Source organism: Crassostrea angulata, chromosome 10 (assembly GCF_025612915.1).
Source record: "Crassostrea angulata isolate pt1a10 chromosome 10, ASM2561291v2, whole genome shotgun sequence".
NCBI classification, from domain to species: Eukaryota; Metazoa; Mollusca; class Bivalvia; order Ostreida; family Ostreidae; genus Magallana; species Magallana angulata.
Window position 1 is genome coordinate 44849986 of NC_069120.1, and position 18301 is coordinate 44868286.

At 31.2% G+C, this 18301-nt stretch overlaps 2 protein-coding genes across 3 annotated transcripts in view; both read left to right on the forward strand.

Moving 5' to 3' along the window:
- The first annotated feature begins 8193 nt into the window (after positions 1–8193).
- Positions 8194–9888, forward strand: LOC128164575 (uncharacterized). The gene is made up of 3 exons (XM_052828496.1): positions 8194–8257; positions 8333–8635; positions 9497–9888. Exons 1-3 carry the CDS (start codon positions 8194–8196, stop codon positions 9886–9888), a joined length of 759 nt encoding a protein of 252 aa, XP_052684456.1.
- Positions 9889–13522: 3634 nt separating this feature from the next.
- LOC128168375 (uncharacterized) overlaps positions 13523–18301 on the forward strand; it is a 73477-nt gene continuing 68698 nt past the window's right edge. The window contains exons 1-4 of one of the 2 annotated variants that reach the window (XM_052834639.1): positions 13525–13751; positions 13867–13946; positions 14021–14323; positions 14456–14917. In XM_052834639.1, the coding sequence (XP_052690599.1) occupies positions 13874–13946; positions 14021–14323; positions 14456–14850 (771 nt within the window). In that variant the 5' untranslated portion in view covers positions 13525–13751; positions 13867–13873 and the 3' untranslated portion in view covers positions 14851–14917. Of the gene's footprint in view, positions 13752–13866; positions 13947–14020; positions 14324–14455; positions 14918–18301 lie in introns of those variants that run through there. The other variant, XM_052834640.1, reaches the window with a different exon arrangement.

Below are 18301 nucleotides of genomic sequence, written 5' to 3' on the forward strand. Positions count from 1 at the left end.
CAGACTTATTATATCGGTCCTAAGATCGTACCAGTCGATGCACTCAATGAGTGTTTATAGCGTGCAAAGCGTATAGGACCGATTTAATAAGTCTGATTAAGATGAGATCAGATACGCAATAATTATCTAAAATAACGTTGGAAATCAAAATTAACGTATACCGAAAAAAATATTTTAAAAACGAGAAAAATGTTATAGCATAATTTATAACCAATGATTTTGTTGAAGAACATATTAAAAGTTGATTTAAATTATTTTATTTAGTGGTTAATAGCAAATCTTAAAAATGAAAATGCAAAACAGTATATGACAGTTACCTGATATACATAAAATATATTTTCATTTTCAAATAGAGCAATAATGAATACATGTACTTATTATTTTCGGTAATTTTAATGCTATATTTTTTTCATTGAAGGGCAATGATGTCGCACGTAAGTGTGCTAACCAATATGTGAAATATGTGAAGAATTTATGGGATCAAATTAAGATTTCATTGGTGAACTCCAAAAAACATACACAAAATAAGCTTAAGGAATTTGAAACTTCTGTAAATTTTTTCAATCAGAAATAGTATAATGATATGGTTAATGTGTAAGTTAAATATTTGTGAGTTATAATCTTCATTACAGTCATTATCAGAAATACAATAACTCACTAATCACTATTTAAGTGTTTCTAGTAGCTGAGCATTTGGTCATGAGAAGACAAAAGACCCCCAAAAAAAATTAATTCTTGTTTCTCTTTTTTTTTCAATCTCTCTTCATTTCATGATTGTATTTTTTTTAAATACAATTTGATTCATTTGGTTTTTTAATATTTGGCAGAACAAAACGGTATATTTCTTTGCTATTCGAGATTATAAATATTCACATCTTGTACTCAATAGACTAATGTGTGAAGTAAGCATAAATAGATTTAAAGAGGTTGATAGCAGCTGATGGTTGCAACAGTAATTTCATAACTATCAATCTAAAAATATAAGGCAATAGAAAGTAATTCATTCACTTTTAATCAATTTGTTTCAAAACTTGTTTAGATATATAATTTGTATCGTATCAATTGTAAGATTGTGTTCTTTAATATTATATCAAAAACTACAATTTATGGTACAATAAATCATATGATTATTAAAAATATTGATATATTAAATCTAAACATTCATATGATATGTCACCACCGAACAGACTATTGCATCCCAGTAGCGTTCAAAGTATGAGTAATAAAGGCAGGCTTGGGGTAATGCTAAATGTAATGGTAATGCATTGCAATGCATTACATGTTTTCAAAGTAATGCTAGTAATGTGTAATGCCTCAAAATTAGCATTACAAGTAATGCTAATGTAATGCATTACTTTTTAAAATCTAGTGTAATGCTGGCATTACATGGCATTACTTTGCATTACTATACATATTTATTCATGTTCACTTTAAAAAATGTGATGAATAAATGAATAGTTGAAATGGAATTTGATTAAATTTATTTTTAAAGAAGAAAGAAATAATTCTAATTGAGAAAAAAATGTTTTATTTGTACATGTTTTATTAAAAAAGTTTTTTTAAAATTCATTTTTGAATTGTTTATATTACTAAAGATAACAGCACAATTTCATAACATTTTTAAGAGTGTTGTTATTAAGAGTTTTTAATCATTTAAACAATTTACTCCAATTAGTTTGCACTTCAATAAGAAATGTGTCAACAACACACTATGCCCCCAGGATAATCTAAGTATCAAAACAATCTATTGTTATAAGAAGTGCTAAACACCCCTAATACCCTTCCCATCGCTATGTCACAATAGAATAGGAGACAAACATGCACCTTTAAAAGCAAAATGAATGCACTGTCCATCCATGATAAAAATCAATATCACTTCCAATATTATAACCCATTTGAAAATAATCTTACTTATTTTCTCTCTCTCTCTGTCTCTCTCTCTCTGTGTGTCTCTCTCTCTGTGTGTGTGTCTCTCTCTCTCTCTCTCTCTCTCTCTCTCTCTCTCTCTCTTGTATATTAATTACACTGTACTTTAGTTTGGACTGATAGAAAATAAAAGATTTATGTATTTGATTTATTATTGCACTTAATATATCCTAAGATAAAGATCGTCAAACAGTATTTTCCAGTCCAAGCTTTGACTGCTCCTACAAAACATTTATTTAGTATATCCCGGAAGATGGATGCATTTAAAAAATGAACCCTTTGAAACTTCGATCATAAAGTGCAACAGCAATCTTTTGTCTTAAAGTGTCCTCCGTAAAAAAGAAATATAATTAAAATATATTAAGAAATATAACTGGGAAAAAATCATCTGTTTATAAATTAATAAAATTAAGTGTCCAAAATTATAAAGATTTGTGTAATCTGGGGATATATCTATATTTAGCTTTTAAAAAACGCAACATTATTTCATAAATTGTTTTTTGTTACGCATGTTATCCTGTGTCTCTATTTCATATCTGATATTGTTTCATGCCAAATGTCTATAAATATCATTTTACTTATGTAATATGTTGTTCATATTGCCACAATATGATTATATATTGAGCAAATAAAGAATGACTCTTGTTTATTCATTGAATTTGAACCTGATACTTAGCATGAAGCTGTATATATGCTAAAGAGTGTTGTATATTTGAAACATTTGCAAAAACTCTTTATTATCTTTACTTTAAAAAAAAGTAATGGTAATGGTAATGCATTACTTTACTCATGTAATGGTAATGTAATGCATTACTTAAAAAAAATCAAGTAATGGTAATGGTAATTTAATGCCCAAATTCATGAAGTAATGGTAATGTAATGCATTACTTTACAATGTAATTCGCCCCAAGCCTGAATAAAGGGCAATGAAAAGTGTTGAAAATTCTATTTAAGGTTTAAATTTGATTTTGGTGTCATGCCATGCAGAAATGTGAACTTTGAACAAAATTCTGGCAAAGTTTTGTACATAAATTGAAAGCTAACCAAAATATATAGTGTTTGATACAAAGCTGAATCTAACAACATGATTAAATTGTATTTGACAATGTGTTTTAACGAACAAATGAATAAAGGTTTTCTCATTATGTCACAAATGAGATGATTTTATCACTATGCATCGAAATCTGCTTCTTCGCTAGCCAAGGAGGCCGATCCACGGTGTTTCTCTATTCTACTAAATCTGCAAAGGGTGAATAGAGAAAAACCGTTGATCGTCACCTTTGGCTAGCGAAGATGCCAAGACTGCTCAATTACGCTGGAAACAGTTATATAGCCCTCCCGGAAACAGTTATATTTTCAAGGAAATAATTGTATTGCCCTCCAGAAACTGTGATACCACCCTTGCGTGCAATTATTCTGCATATAAATTACGTCGGGTTCGAAATTCTACGAGACAGTTGCTGCTAAGCACCGGCAACGTAAACATTTCATCGAAAATCGAAATTTCATGACGTCTGCCATTTGTTCTAAATTCGGAAATACTTCAATTGTTTTATTGATAAGAAAACATTGATAAAAACAATTAGAGTAATCAACGCAGCTGCAAGTGTGATGAAAACAACAAACGTCAACTTAGCCTTTAAAATCAATTCTATGCAAGATTCAAAATTCGGTGGCCGCGCATAGTCACAGTTTCTCTTCATTCTTGACAGTTTGATAGACATTGGTGATGAAAAAAGCCGAACACCATTTATTTGTTGCTATATGGCTATGTGGTCCCGGTGCCATGGTAACCGAGGGTAAAGATGTAAAAATGGCATTTTAATGCTTATTTGAGAACATATTGCGAGTAATGTGCACAACTTGGGGTTTCCTAGGTAGAATATATTATTAAAAATAGTTGTCATTTTTCAAAAAAAAGAAAAAAATTCATGAAGAAACGCATATTTTTAGAGCGTTTCCATGGCTACTTAAAAGAAATTTTAAATTTGTTTTCTTTATTTAATTTGAATAAAAAGTTCAAATCTTGGATTTTTTTGGTAAACACTATTATGATTGTGCAATTCAAAAATGAAAATTGAGAACCGTTTTATAATAACAAGCTTTAAAATTAGGAAAATTATAATATTTTTAGGCATACTTGAATGGATATTGTTCCCTTATAATGAATAAATATATAAGTTCAATTGGTGAGAAAATATAACGTATGTCCTTAGCTTTAATGACACTTGAAAAAAAATCTGAAATGTAATAAAAACAACTGCCGTTGCTATGGACTTTTGAAAAAGAAAGAATTTCTGTGTGAATTTTTACGCAACTTAATTTTCCATAGCAACAACACTTCTCTGTTGCATATATAACAGAGCTTTTTGTGGTATATAATGCAAATTTAGATATATTTTTACAAGTTCCAACTAAAACAATTGCCAAAAATTTCAAAAAAATCAAGAATTAAAGCATATCAAAATCACCTTCAATTTTTAAGTATTTCCTATTTTTGCCATAGCAACGGAAGTCAATTTTCATAATTAAATATATATTGCATGGACATTGATATGAAGCTAAAAATTAAACAGTTTCCTATTTCGGCTTATTAAAACCCGCAAAAATCTGGTTTCAAAAATTTGTAACGGTTTTCATTGTAACATTTTAAAAGCATTGGTTTTTCCATCAATTTTCTGATATGATTAAACAAATGAAAATAGGACAAAGGCTGTTTTATGTCTTTGACAGTTTACGTTAGTGGGCAAAACCTTCTTATATGGATACAAAGTAGGTAAGTTTTGCTATTTTTCCATCTTTAGCCTCTATTACCATCATGATGGCAACGTTTACCCCCATTAACCAACTTTTAGTGGGGTTTTGTTTGCGTTTTAAACCTAGTTAAGTCCAAATATGAAACATATTAAGGAAAATTGGTGACTCTGCGAGGCCAGACCCTTTTATAAATCTGCAATTCTGACATAGAAATGATTTTAATTACCGTGGAAAAGAAAACAGCTGTCTAAAATGGTGTCAAGCCAGCCCAAATGATTCATTTCAACAAGAGCAGCGTCAATGCATATATTTATAATTATTAAATTTATTGAAACCAAAGAGCATCAATTAACTGTTTACATTAATCTGTAATATATGGACATTTTAGCATTGAAATGCTGTTAGTAAAAATAAGGTCGTAAACTGCTTAGATTTGTTTAAAAATGTTATATAAAATTATATTACATGTCTTATTGGGCGGCAATGCCTCGGTGACAGTATAGCCCTGGAGTGTATTATTGCCCTCTGCCTTCAGCATCGATCGTCATTGCACTCCCGGGTTTTTCTGTGACATAAGGACAAATATTCTGGTACGTCGCCCTCAAAGCCAGGATTAATGGTAACACTCATATAAAAAATTAAAAGAAAATCGGGGAAAGATGAGAGTTGAATCAGGGGTACTAAGGGCTGAAATACTTCCTTCCAGCACTTGTCGCCGCCATATTAGCCGCCATTATGCTAAATTGAAATACGACTTGTTTCACGTATTTTCTGGAAATACCGTACCTCTTTTTTTATAAACTCAGTATTCAAACAATGGCATTACTGCTAAGTTTCTGCATGGGCTTTGACCAAATTTTACAGAACAAAAATGCAATTCGCTCTTTGTATGTCAAAACCATTTGAATCGCCAAATGTAAATTTGAAACCTATTTGTTTTCATATGCACTCATGTCGCTTAAGGTGGTATGGGGCCCCTGTCAATATTGATTGAGATTAAAGTACACTAGATTCTAAATACTTTACCCGGTTTAAAATTTTTAAATTTAACAATATTTGACCAAAAAATGCGGTTAATTTTTTTTGGAAAGGTAAAAACGGTAAAAGCCCAAATGAATTCAAAATGAAGACTATGAAATTCAAAGTAAACGCTCTTACTTATTGCGCTACGCCATTGATTATAATTTTGTGAAAGAAAAGAATGAAAGTTATGCTTCATTGCGTTGTTCATTTTGATAGGATATACGTCACACTATGGAGATGTCCCATATCACCTTAAATAAATCTATTGTGAAAAATATTGTCATATTAGAGTAACATAGAAAAAAAACCACGGGAATTTTTTTTGATAAGGTTGACGTGTCTGATTGTAATTAAAACAAAAAAGTAACAACAGGTGATTTGACAGGATATATTATTATAGCCTTGAATAATAAATACCACCACCATAGGACTCTCTCTGTCGCTTCGTCTAACTATCCATCCGATTGCCCATAAATATTATTTTAGTAGCAAATATAGATTAAATCAATTTTTTTAATTTTTAATGGAGATTTTCAATCTGAAAAAATAATAAATAAATCGTGTAGCCAAGCTTGATAATATATTACATGTATCTGCATAACCAACGATTGGAAAACAAACGAGATCGATTTTTGGTTGTGCAAAAAATACAAATATTTTACATACAAAGATGGTAAGTTGGTTTTATGCATGCAATTGTTGACATCGCTATAAAAATAAATGTATGTGAGATCTCTGCGATGAGTAATTTTTTTTCTATAATTTTGAACACAAGTAAATGCATGAATCTTGGATTAGCGTTGTCCTGTAACGAGGGTCGGTCTTGCAAAATACGTCGAGACAACATAGTTTTTTTCCGGCATATATTTATGTTTATTTCATTCTTATGTTAATTGTCAATGTTCATTATTAGTTCACTATAGTTACAACCAATGTGGGCAAAAATTTGACATTTGTCTATGGGGTTTTTTTTTCAGCATAAAAAGGTGGTCAATGATGTTGACTATGCAAGCGATCGTAAAGTTATGAAAGAGATTTTAGGTTATGCATGAGAGTAAGAAAAAAGTTTCAAAGGTCTGATGTCCAAAACATATTTCATCACTTTGATTACCCAAATCTTGGTGATGACTTTATATATTATTTGCGATGCAATATATACTTTTATTCCATCATATTTGCAAATATGCAAAATATGCAAATATAGACTTTATGTCATTTTAGAGACCCTATTCCATTGTAACCTTATATTGACAGTATTCAGCATTGTTTTCACCAGCTCAAACTTTTCACTTCAAACTGTATTGTACATTTTGTACAATCCAAAGCAAAGCTCAGTAAACAATATTGACAATTTGACCGCATTCTAATAGAAATATACATTTTGAGTAATTCTTTCAAATACAAGGTCATTCCCGCACCCCCGTCCAACTCCGATCAGATCTCTGTCTAGCACCCACGCCCTACTTTAAATTGGCTACCATTGCGATGACAATTTAAAATGAAATTTATCAAATACAAATACAAATACATTAACGATTTCAATACCTAAGAAACATGTTTTTGGGTTTTTTAAACGTTAGATTACAATATCTAGAAGCAAACACCTTCAGACATTGCTTAAGTTTATTCGAAAATTTGAATGTATTTTAATTAACTAGTCGGTTTTCAGGTGGGTTCTTTTGATAAATATGGAATGCTAATTGTATTTTATCTCTGTAGAAAAAGTTATAAGGTTTCATATCGTATTGGACATTTCTAATATTGTTAAAACATGGCTTAAATTTGAGCAGATGAACTTAATGTTATTTGGTTTATGGAGAGACTGAATCGAAATAAAACTCTGCTTACACATACAATTTTGAATGTTGGTGTTTGCTATCAAAAGTTTTGTAGAAGCAACTGTTCAAATAAAAAAAAAACCCACTGGTATTGTTTTGGGGCAAGGCAACAGTTTGATATATCAGTACCTGTACTGTTAAGAGACCACTTGTCAAATTGTGTTTATTTGAACGATGTTTATTTATACTGTTTAAATAGACTTATAAGTGTCATAAACTTATACGTTGAAAGTATTTCGTTAACTTTGCTTAGATTTACTTAATTGACTTTTGCAGAGAACGTCACATCTGTTGACAGTTCCATGTGATTGTGACAGCACCAAAGTGTGTAAATTGCATGCAAATTCCTATTGAAACCCCCAAATTGATGATGAATTATAGCCTCTTACTGAGTATAAAATGGCCTATAAAACCTACAAAATATTTTATAAAAGCCAGAAATATTGAAGTAGTAATCAGACTGACAGACAATAGTCCACTAGGTGCTCTCTCTCTCTCTCTCTCTCTCTCTCTCTCTCTCTCTCTCCCCATTTTGAGATGATCCAAATCATTGAATTTTATTTTAAATTCTTTATATTTTCCTTATTGCATTGTTCTGTATCTTTGCCATTCATATGTTAATTAATCATTATCATTTTACAGATAGCAGATGACTTGGCATTATTTTTTCCTTCTTTTTTCGGCAACGCTGTTTCAAGAGGCAAATGCATCTGGTAAGTACATTTCCTTTAATCATAGTATTAAAACTATTGTATTTGGTATTTTCACAATAGTTTTCATTTTCATAGATCAAACTTTTGCTCTCTGTGCTGACCAAAGAGGTTTTATACGTTGTAAGAATGGATCGAAAATAAAGATAGTGTTGGCCAACTACGGACGTACAAATGACAAGGTATGTCCAGGTGATAAAACGGACACACTAACCTGTCGATCAAAATCATCAGAAATCAAGGTCAAGTGGATGTGCAACGGTTACGCAACTTGTCATCTACAAGCGTCTAATAGACACTTCGGAAACCCTTGTGCAAATATTTCCAAATATTTGGAAGTCAGATACCGCTGTGTCAAAAATATAGACAGGGATGTAAAAGGTAATTAAAAAAAAATAATGCATTTCATGCATACGAATATATACACATAGATATCCGAAGGGATTGTAACAGAATTAATACTGACCTGGTTGATTGCATGATAATAGACATCACATATTGTTTTTTAAAGCAACATTACATATATACATTTGTATAAGCAATGTTGAACGGTGAAAAAAGGCTAAAAACACTGTAAAAATTGATATAATGTTGAAATCATACCTTTCATTGTTTGAATACATCTAAAAATCAAATTCAAAAGACAAATGGGTTTGAAAAAAACCCCAAACATTCTAAGTATATTCCTGACGGGTATCTATCTCGTTATAAATAATTTCTGGTTGTAACGCAGTATTTGATAGGATAAAAAAATCTTTAATTCGTATAACCTCGTTTGAACGTCACATGACACTTAACAATGCACAATGCAAAAGTAAAAAACGTACGTAGTCAATCCGCTTGACGTTACGTTTGCATTTAAACAAATTGATATTATTTTAAAAGTAAAACGCACTCCTTTTGTACCGTAAATTACCGAAAATTAAATTATAAAGAATGAACTCAATATTAATTCTAGTTATACTCGTATAACTTGAGTTGTGGCAATTTACGCTTTATCTTATATCTGATTCGCGGATTACAAAGCGTAAACTGCCCCAATCAAGGTTATGCTCGTATATCTTGGGTAGATATTGAGTTCATTTCTGAAATATTTTTTTTCCTATCAACAGTCTAAGATACTATTTGATTAACAAAAACCGACAAAATCGGTCGCGACAATTTTATGAACAAAAGTTAACTTTGACAACTTGCGATTAGCAAAAAATAAACTTGTTCACTGTTACTTTAATTTATTTTTAGATAAATCAATCATTGCCTTTAGTGCGTTCATATCAAAACAGTTGGCATTGCACAGGAATACGCCAGTAAATGTTGTGTACGACAAAGTGTTCTTCAACTATGGTAATGCGTACAATTCTCACAGCGGATTCTTCACAGCGTCATCTGCGGGGTTATATATATTCACTTGGACAAGCTTAGTTTTACCTAGAGAAATATTTGATGCAGAAATCTTAGTTAATGGACAACGAAAAGGATTGGGCAATTGTAACAATGAAAGTAATCCCGGGATAGAAAACTGTGCAAACACAGTGCCTGTAGTTTTAAAAGCTGGAGATAAAGTAAATATTCGAACGACTACAGCAAATTATCTGTATTCACATTGGTCAAGTTTTAAAGGATGGAAAGTTTAATAACAAATTTGATCTTCTTTGAATTCTTTTTTTAATCATATTAAAATTATTTACTTTGCATGAAAAGAGAAATGTTCAATTCACAATTAAGTTATTAGGCTATGTGTTTTCGTTCATAAGATCTGCTTTTTTTCTTTAAAATATCAATTTAAAAACGATTACTCTTTACTCTTTGTTTTTCTCTTAAGAATGAGTCTTTTGGGGTTTTTTTTTAAAAATACTTTTTAAACAATAATAATCATTCAGGAACTTTTAATATTTAAAATTAACAAAAGGATGACTGAGCTTTAGAATATGTTGATAAATTATAATTTTACAAAAAAATCAATTTTTTAGTATTTTGGTGTTTAATCTATACAAAGATATGATTCAAAATGAATTGTTAACTTGTAGATTTATTTTGTCTTGACTGTGTGTAACTTTTCCCCTAATAAAATGGTTAACGTATTTGTTTTCTTTTTATTTTTTTATACGACAACTCTTTGTAACACATGTGTAATACATTAGATGACAGTGGAGGATCCCGAGGGGTGGGGGTTATGGAGGTTGCCCCCTCCCATTCAAAATGCAAAAGAAAGGAAAAAGAGAGAAAATGAAAGACAAAAGGTGTGAAAAAGTGAGGTGAGGTAGGAAGACAGGGTTATACAACTTGTATTTTGTCAATTCCTTTGAAATTTAATAAGATACAGGTGATATAACAAAGCATTCTATGAACTAGACATGTAAAACATTTATTTAAAATCTACATATTCGTTTAACATCGGCCAAAAATAGAAATATCAGCGAATATTTGATGTTGAAAATATAAATTATGCAAAGTTGTTAGAAAACAAGACTTTTTGGCTTAAACTTCGAAATAATTAATTTTTTGCTTACTTGTCTTAAGCAGCCGATAATTAGTGATTTCTCGTTCAACGGGCTAGTTTTTGCAAATACAGAAAATGTGACAAACGACATTATATGAGTTTTTATCAAAAAAGGATACCAATGCAAATGCCGTACATTGACCAAATTGAGGGGTTTTGAAAAACCTCAACTCTGACAAATTCAAACATGTAGAACCTCTATGGAAACATCGTATCAGAATAAAGGCCACATTCTTATCAAATTTGAATCAACAGTATCAGGACGATTTCATATATTATAGACAGTTGTTATAAATGCATGCATTCTTTTATTAAATTATTCTTAGGCTTTATCACGATGCTTGCATGAAAAATAAATTCCAACAAAATAAAACCATTGATTGAATTTTAGTGAAGAAATGTTTTATTAACGTTAGGTGTATATCCTACAATATAAAACAATAGCCAATTTAAAGTCTTAAAGTTAATCCCGAAGGTCATAAATTTAACAAAGGTGAATATAAACAAGATGAGAATTGCTTTAAGAAAAAAAATTATTTCAGGATTTTTCAAAGTAAATGATTTTTTATTCCACATCGTGATCTCACCCAACCGACGGTTAACAAAACAGTTTGGGAGAGGGAGGGGACAGGCCGTCTCCCCTCCTCCGTTGTTACCTGTATATCTTGTCACAACAACTTGTTAAATTATATCATCAGTTATTATATTTGTTTGGGACATTTTTGCTATGTGATAGGATTTAAGAGAGATCATAGATACTTGCTCCTACCTCTTCAACCAACAGTTGCAACCACCCATTCCGCAAAATGAAAAATTAATAAAAATAGATACTTGATAAAATTTTGAGATAGCCTTTGCATCTATTGTAAACTGAAATTTAATTTATCAAATTATTAATTCATTATTTATCATAATACTTTGTTCACATGATTTTGAAAAAATATCCTTTCTTATCATTTAATTAAATACTTTTAAAGCATAAAACGTCAAGTGTCATCTCTCAAAATTGTAAATAATATGGTTGAAGCAGCGTAAAGGAATACACTTCAATAGCAGCAACAAATTTTAAGATGTATGCGCCTTCAGTTGATTCCGAGTTACAAAGCCGAATTTGATAGATTTAACAAGAAATGTAATTTGAAATCTAAAGCAGCTGAATTGAAAAAGAAGGTAAAATACATGCAATGGCTGGTAATATTGCTCTCTGTGCATCGAGGGTCGTTATTCATTTAGCATAATGAGTTATATTAGGCCTGTGGAAATGAAACCTGGCATTTATCTAATGCAAAGGCCCTTGAAACGCGATCGTAGACGTAAATTGTCATACATATGTATGCAAATGCCTTGGCAATTTGATATCCATTTGAACGATTTTAACAAAATTTATGCATTTTAAAAAAAATATAGCTCTATAATGATGAGCTATCAGAATTTAATGATACCTTGTTGAAGACATCTGCTTAAAAATGATGAAACATAACTTGAAATTAAACAGGTTAATATCATCTTAAATAACTTGTGAAGAGACTAAACAGAATCGATTTTTTTTAAAATTCAGATGTTAAATTATCCTCTACCTGTTACTTTCACTTTAAGAATTGGGTTGCATCTTTTGGGATTTTAACCAAATAGCATACAGAAAGCATTTTGAACTGAAGATAGATCCTATATTCCTTATAGATCAAATACTTTACGTGAAAATTAATTTCAACATTACAGATGAAAAAATGAGCATTGTACTCCGTTCTCTTTGATTTTAATATGGTGGGGTTTTTTTTTAAAAAGTTCTATAATTTATACTGTATATCTGACAAGTCGTCTTCAAATTCATAACTCGTATACGTACTTCAATTACCATTCACGGTGTGAGTGAAATTAATTGATTAAAGATGGCTACAGCTGTAACCATTAGCTTCTGAGTGAGATTTTGCCTTATTCATTTAAATTTGATTGATTTTGTTTTCATTTGGGGGTATGTGGATTTGTTGCAATTGGTGGATGGGGTAGAGTGGGGCATATATATATACCCATGTCGTCTCTTTTATCCTATAAAAACTAACTTGTAGATTATCATAACAATTACCGAGCATGAAATACTGTAAAATTAACAACTGTTTATGTAATGCTACAAATTGTTTAGAAAAGATATACATGCAAGGAATAACTGGGAATGTGTGGCAGCCTGCTCCCTTTCCAAAATGTTTTATTGGCCGTCTTTCTCTTAAGTTTATTAGTACATCTTTACGTGTTTCAGATGTATATGACCATCATCCGATCAATACATATTCTGCATGAATTAGATTTTAAAAATATAAAAACATTGACAATCGATATCGGAGCGTATAATAGCGGTTTTAAAACACCTGTTACAGTTGACAGATGTCAACTCAAATTTCAGGTTATTCACAGAGCTCAAATTTCAGGTTATTCACAGAGTTGGAAAGATTTTTTAAATATATAAACGTCTGCTGATATATTTCTTTATTTTTATATTTTATTTCTTTCTTTGGGGTTGTTTACTTTCTATAATATTCTAGTATTTATACTTTTAAATGGCATATATATATATATTCAGGTAAAGTTATATACTTTATGGCTGTTTTGTTTGCTTTGGGGCATTTTTTGTTAGCGGGGATATTATTATTATTTCGATGAATTACTGAAAAAAAAATCACTACTTTCAGCCCTCCTATATAAAAAGTTAATTATTCAATTTCTATTTCACCGTTCTCACTTCACAAAATTAGGTTCCATTGATACTGTTTACTCAGTGTCATCTATGTTGTAGGTAGTTTTACTAGTTAAAATTTGTTTTTACAGTCAATCTGTTACAGCCAGTAAATGTGTAAATTGCATGCTATATTCCTATTAAAACCAAATATATCAGTATTGTTTTTCAACACAACACTCTTACTAATTAAAAGTTGGCAGTAGTAATTCCATTAATTTTATAAATACCAGAAGTATCAATATATCCATCAGACTTTCAGATACAGGGTGCGTCCTCTCTCTCTCTCTCTCTCTCTCTCTCTCTCTCTCTCTCTCTCTCTCTCCTTTTTCCCCACTCTCTCTCTTCTTTGTTCCCACTAAAAATAATATGGTTTTTTTACAGATAAGAGATGTCTACGTATCGTTTTCTCAGAGTGATACTTCTCTTTTCGGCTATAATTTTTCAAGAGACAAATGCAACTGGTAAGTAAATATGTTTAAAACATATTATCTCAATGCGGTATTATTTTCCAATCTTTTATTTATCATGTTCTTAGATCAAACATTTGCTCTCTGTGCTGACCAAAGAGGTATGGTACGCTGTAAGAATGGATTAAAAATCAAAATAGTGTCAGCTAACTACGGACGTACAGATGACCAGGTGTGTCCAGGTGGTAAAACAAATACACTCACCTGTCGATCAAAATCATCGGAAATCAGGGTCAGATGGAATTGCAACGGTTACGCAACTTGTCATCTACATGCCACAAGCAAACACTTCGGAAACCCTTGTGCAAATATTTCCAAATATTTGGAAATTAGTTACCGCTGTGTCAAACGCATTGACAATGATAAAAACGGTAGTTCCTATATAAACACATAAATATTCTCCATTTTAACAATTATTTTTATAAGATACGGAATGCACTATTTTTGGACGTTTTTTGTACTGTTACGTCAGATTACATTATTATATTAATGTTTTCTTTTAGATAAACCAATTGTTGCCTTCAATGCATACACATCACAACATCTGGTCTTTAAGAGGAATACGCCAGTCAATGTTGTGTACGACAAATTATACTATAACTACGGAGACGCGTACAATCCTCAAAGCGGATTCTTCATAGCGCCATCTGCCGGGCTTTATATTTTCACTTGGGCAAGCGTTGTTGCGCCTAGAAAAATATTTGACACCGAAATACTGGTCAATGGAAAACGTACAGGATTAGGAAATTGCAACAATGAAAGCAGTTCTGGATATGAGAACTGCGCAAGCACGTTTCCTTTGGTCTTAAACGCAGGAGATAAAGTGAACATTCGAACAGTTGTTGCAAATTATCTGCATGGTGGAGGTTGGTCAAGTTTTAAAGGATGGAAAGCCTAATCAACTTTTAAACATATATGTTTTTTTATCCCTTTATCTTGTTGAAATTTCCAGTTTTGCATGAGAAGGAATCAAAAAACAAATTCATACCCTGTTTATTGATTATTTTTTTGTTTTGTTAAAAAAGACCTGATATTTCCATCTTTGAAATTTCAATTAAAAAATACCTACTCTTTGTTATACTTTTCAGTCGTTTCTTATATGATAGCTAGTTGATGTTGGCTTGGTATTTGTCCCAACGTCTAGAAGAACCAATTGCTTAACTCTTTTTGGTAACAAAAACTCCCTCTCTAAAGGAAATCATGGTTATTGCAACCTTTATCATTGAAGTGACGATACCACAAGTACATGCCATTGAATTTTATGTACGAGTTTACACTATTGCTGCAAATTGTTTATCATTCTTAACCAAAATATGCATGTACAACGTGAAAATGAGCAAGGAGCACAGTATGACTTCTAAAAAATTTTGAACCATTGCATCACATAAAAAAAAACTCAGACAAATTAAAAAAGTGGTGTCAGACCACTATTATGTATAAAATATCAAAGCGCCCTACACTTGTAATGAAAAGCTTGTGTATTTTCAGACAATTAATATTCGATTATAAACTACAACAAAATCAAATTAACAACACAACTCATAGGTATGAGCCAGACGAGTTTTGCGGACAGCTGTCCTTTAAAGATGATACATCATCAAAATCATGTGTACATAGATTGAACATATAAATATACTTCCCCATGATTAACGTTAAATTCCGCCCAGGAAAATCCATAGATAAAATATTTGAAAAACTATGGAAACATGTGTCCGAACGCAAGCGTAAAGAACTTCTAGGGGCGAATATCGGAATTACACATACATTATTATCAATACTATTAAATATAATAGAGACATTACAAATTTTTTTTAAGAATCTAAACTTTGTTCTCTGAGTGAAACTGGCTCTAGAATTAACCTAACTATTTAACACTAATCCTTTTTACCTGGCCTTCCTATGGCCGGACCATGTATTTCTACGCAAGTCTATTCGAACACGTATTCTCATACAGCGTTTTCCTGCTATCCTACGAAACGTGGGAAAACTTAATTACACTCATCGCTACACACCCCCTATATAAGGCCTTGCTTTGCCGCATTCAGGTATTCCATTCACCTAAACAATGGATTTGTAGAAACGCGTGTCATAGCCAATTAACACAATACAAAAAAAAATTCCGGATTGAGTTCGAATTTTAGAATATTCCACATTTTTAGATTCGGTTTTGTTATAAGAATTTTTGCGTGTGCACGAGCTGTTTAGATTTTTCCTAGTTCCTGTGCTGAGAAAAAATATGCTCTCTGGGTAAAAAACATTTGTTTCTATTTGTTTAACGTTAACCGTGTTTAAAAAAGATAGATGTGAGATCATTATTGACCATTGGCATGTACATTCAATGTATATCAGTACAAATATTGGTTTGCAACACAGGGCGATAATTCGTATTAGATACGATGAAAATATATTGTTGTGGAATCTACTTCGTAGTTGATTATCTAACTTTTAGCAGAGCAATACTGTAAACGTATTACATTTGGCTGTATATTCTGTTGAGTATTGTTGGCAGATTACGGACTATCACTGAAAAATTAACAGTGTAATGATTAAGTGGGGATTCAGTTTTCATTTCCAAGAGAAAGTGATCCCTTTTAAATTAAATTAGCTGCCGGTACTAATATTACTTAATTTCAAAAGACTATTTTACTATACAATTCATGAAAAAAATATATGTTTGGAAGTCTCCCTACATATTATAATATATCATAATAACAATTTTAGTAGTATTGAAATTCGTCCTTGCTATATATACCATTTTTATGTTAATTTCATAAACAAGTGTCTACAAAAAATAATTTTTGAGATCGTTTCCATAACAATACAAGGTTGTGAACCTTTCTAATCCTTCGGGTGGACGACGAAAAACGCAAATTATCCTGTTAAATTTTTCTACCCACCTACATGTAACAACAAAAAAAGATATTCAGTTTATAAATGACGTGTTAACGTATTCTTCTGTATCTTGTTCATAATTCCGTTTGTCAACAGAACCTAAAATAATGAAACCTAAAATCTTACTGGCTTCCATTGTTGCCAAAATCAACATGATAGGTCGTTTTTTGTAACATTTAGTAGCCGGTCAGCAGAGGATGCTCACTCCTCCTCGGCACCTGATCCTACCTCTATCCTTTTGGAGGAGGTCCGCGTTGCTCTGCTTTGAATTTGTGTTTTGTTTTATGGATTTTGGAGATGGTCGACAGATTGTTGTTGTCATTTTATCATTGAATTTCAATGATCCAATGATATGAAAACTGCAACAGGTTATATTGTTTACGTAGCTCTGTTTAATATGTTGTCCAGCTATTGTACAAAAAAATCTATTTCAATTGTCGCACTAACTGGAAACAGACATAAGATTGCTAAATTGACTGAACAAGGTGTAATCATTTGAAAGAGAATATAAGTCATAGCTGCCTACGCTTGGCTTTAAAAATTGAAACAAGTACTGGTTATTGAAATGTAATGAAAATCCATGTTCTAAAAGTACATGTATACACCCCACAGCGTTGTGGTTGAAAAATAAAGTTGTTAATTGCCCTTACTTAGCAATACCTACATTTGACTAATCACAGGATGAATGACCATCTTTAAGTTCTCCTTAAAGATAGCTTAAAGATGCTTAAAGGTAGCTTAAAGACGATCTTTAAGCCACCTTTAAGCTATATGTGTTGCTTAAAGATGGCTTAAAGAAAGCGTAAAGATGGCTTAAAGGCAGCTTAAAGACTATCTTTAAGCCACCTTTAAGTCACCTTTAAGGACAACTTATAGGTCCTTAATGTCCAAACTTCTTTAAGCCACCTTTAAGCTACCTATAAGCCACCTTTAAGCCACCTTTAAGCCATTAAAAAATCGTTTAATTCAATAGTGTGCGTAATTTACCAACAAAATATATTAACTATAAGATAATGATAGAAAAGGTATTAAAACAGTTTTTGTTCTAGAAAATAAAATGAAAAAAAATAATAATCAAAAAACACCCAAGACGAGGATTGAACCCGGGACCCTTCGTTTACCAGCATCACCTCTCTTCCTCTGAGCCACGGCAACTTACATATTTAAGGAGGTTTTTATATCCTATATATCAGTGGATATTGAATCAATGTATTCAATGTGTAATTTTTACTTGGAAAGATTTTGATAATTTGTAACTATCAATCATATCAAATTTATAAATTACATGCATACATATATTTAGAATGAAATACGGAACTTGATCTTCAGTCAAAAAAAAAATATTATACCTTAATGGAAACCGTTAGGCTTACTTAGTAAATAAATTTAAACCGAGTAGATAAACGTTCATCTAATTCATAGCTAAATGAAATGCAATGATGAAGATGAAATCATTT

Bases quoted from the DNA above. Each gene is read 5' to 3' on its own strand.
- LOC128164575 (XM_052828496.1), top strand. From the start codon at position 8,194: ATGACTTGGCATTATTTTTTCCTTCTTTTTTCGGCAACGCTGTTTCAA. The intron at 8,258-8,332 runs GTAAGTACATTT...TCATTTTCATAG, and splicing joins TCAAGAGGCAAATGCATCTG to ATCAAACTTTTGCTCTCTGT. The intron at 8,636-9,496 runs GTAATTAAAAAA...ATTTATTTTTAG, and splicing joins TATAGACAGGGATGTAAAAG to ATAAATCAATCATTGCCTTT.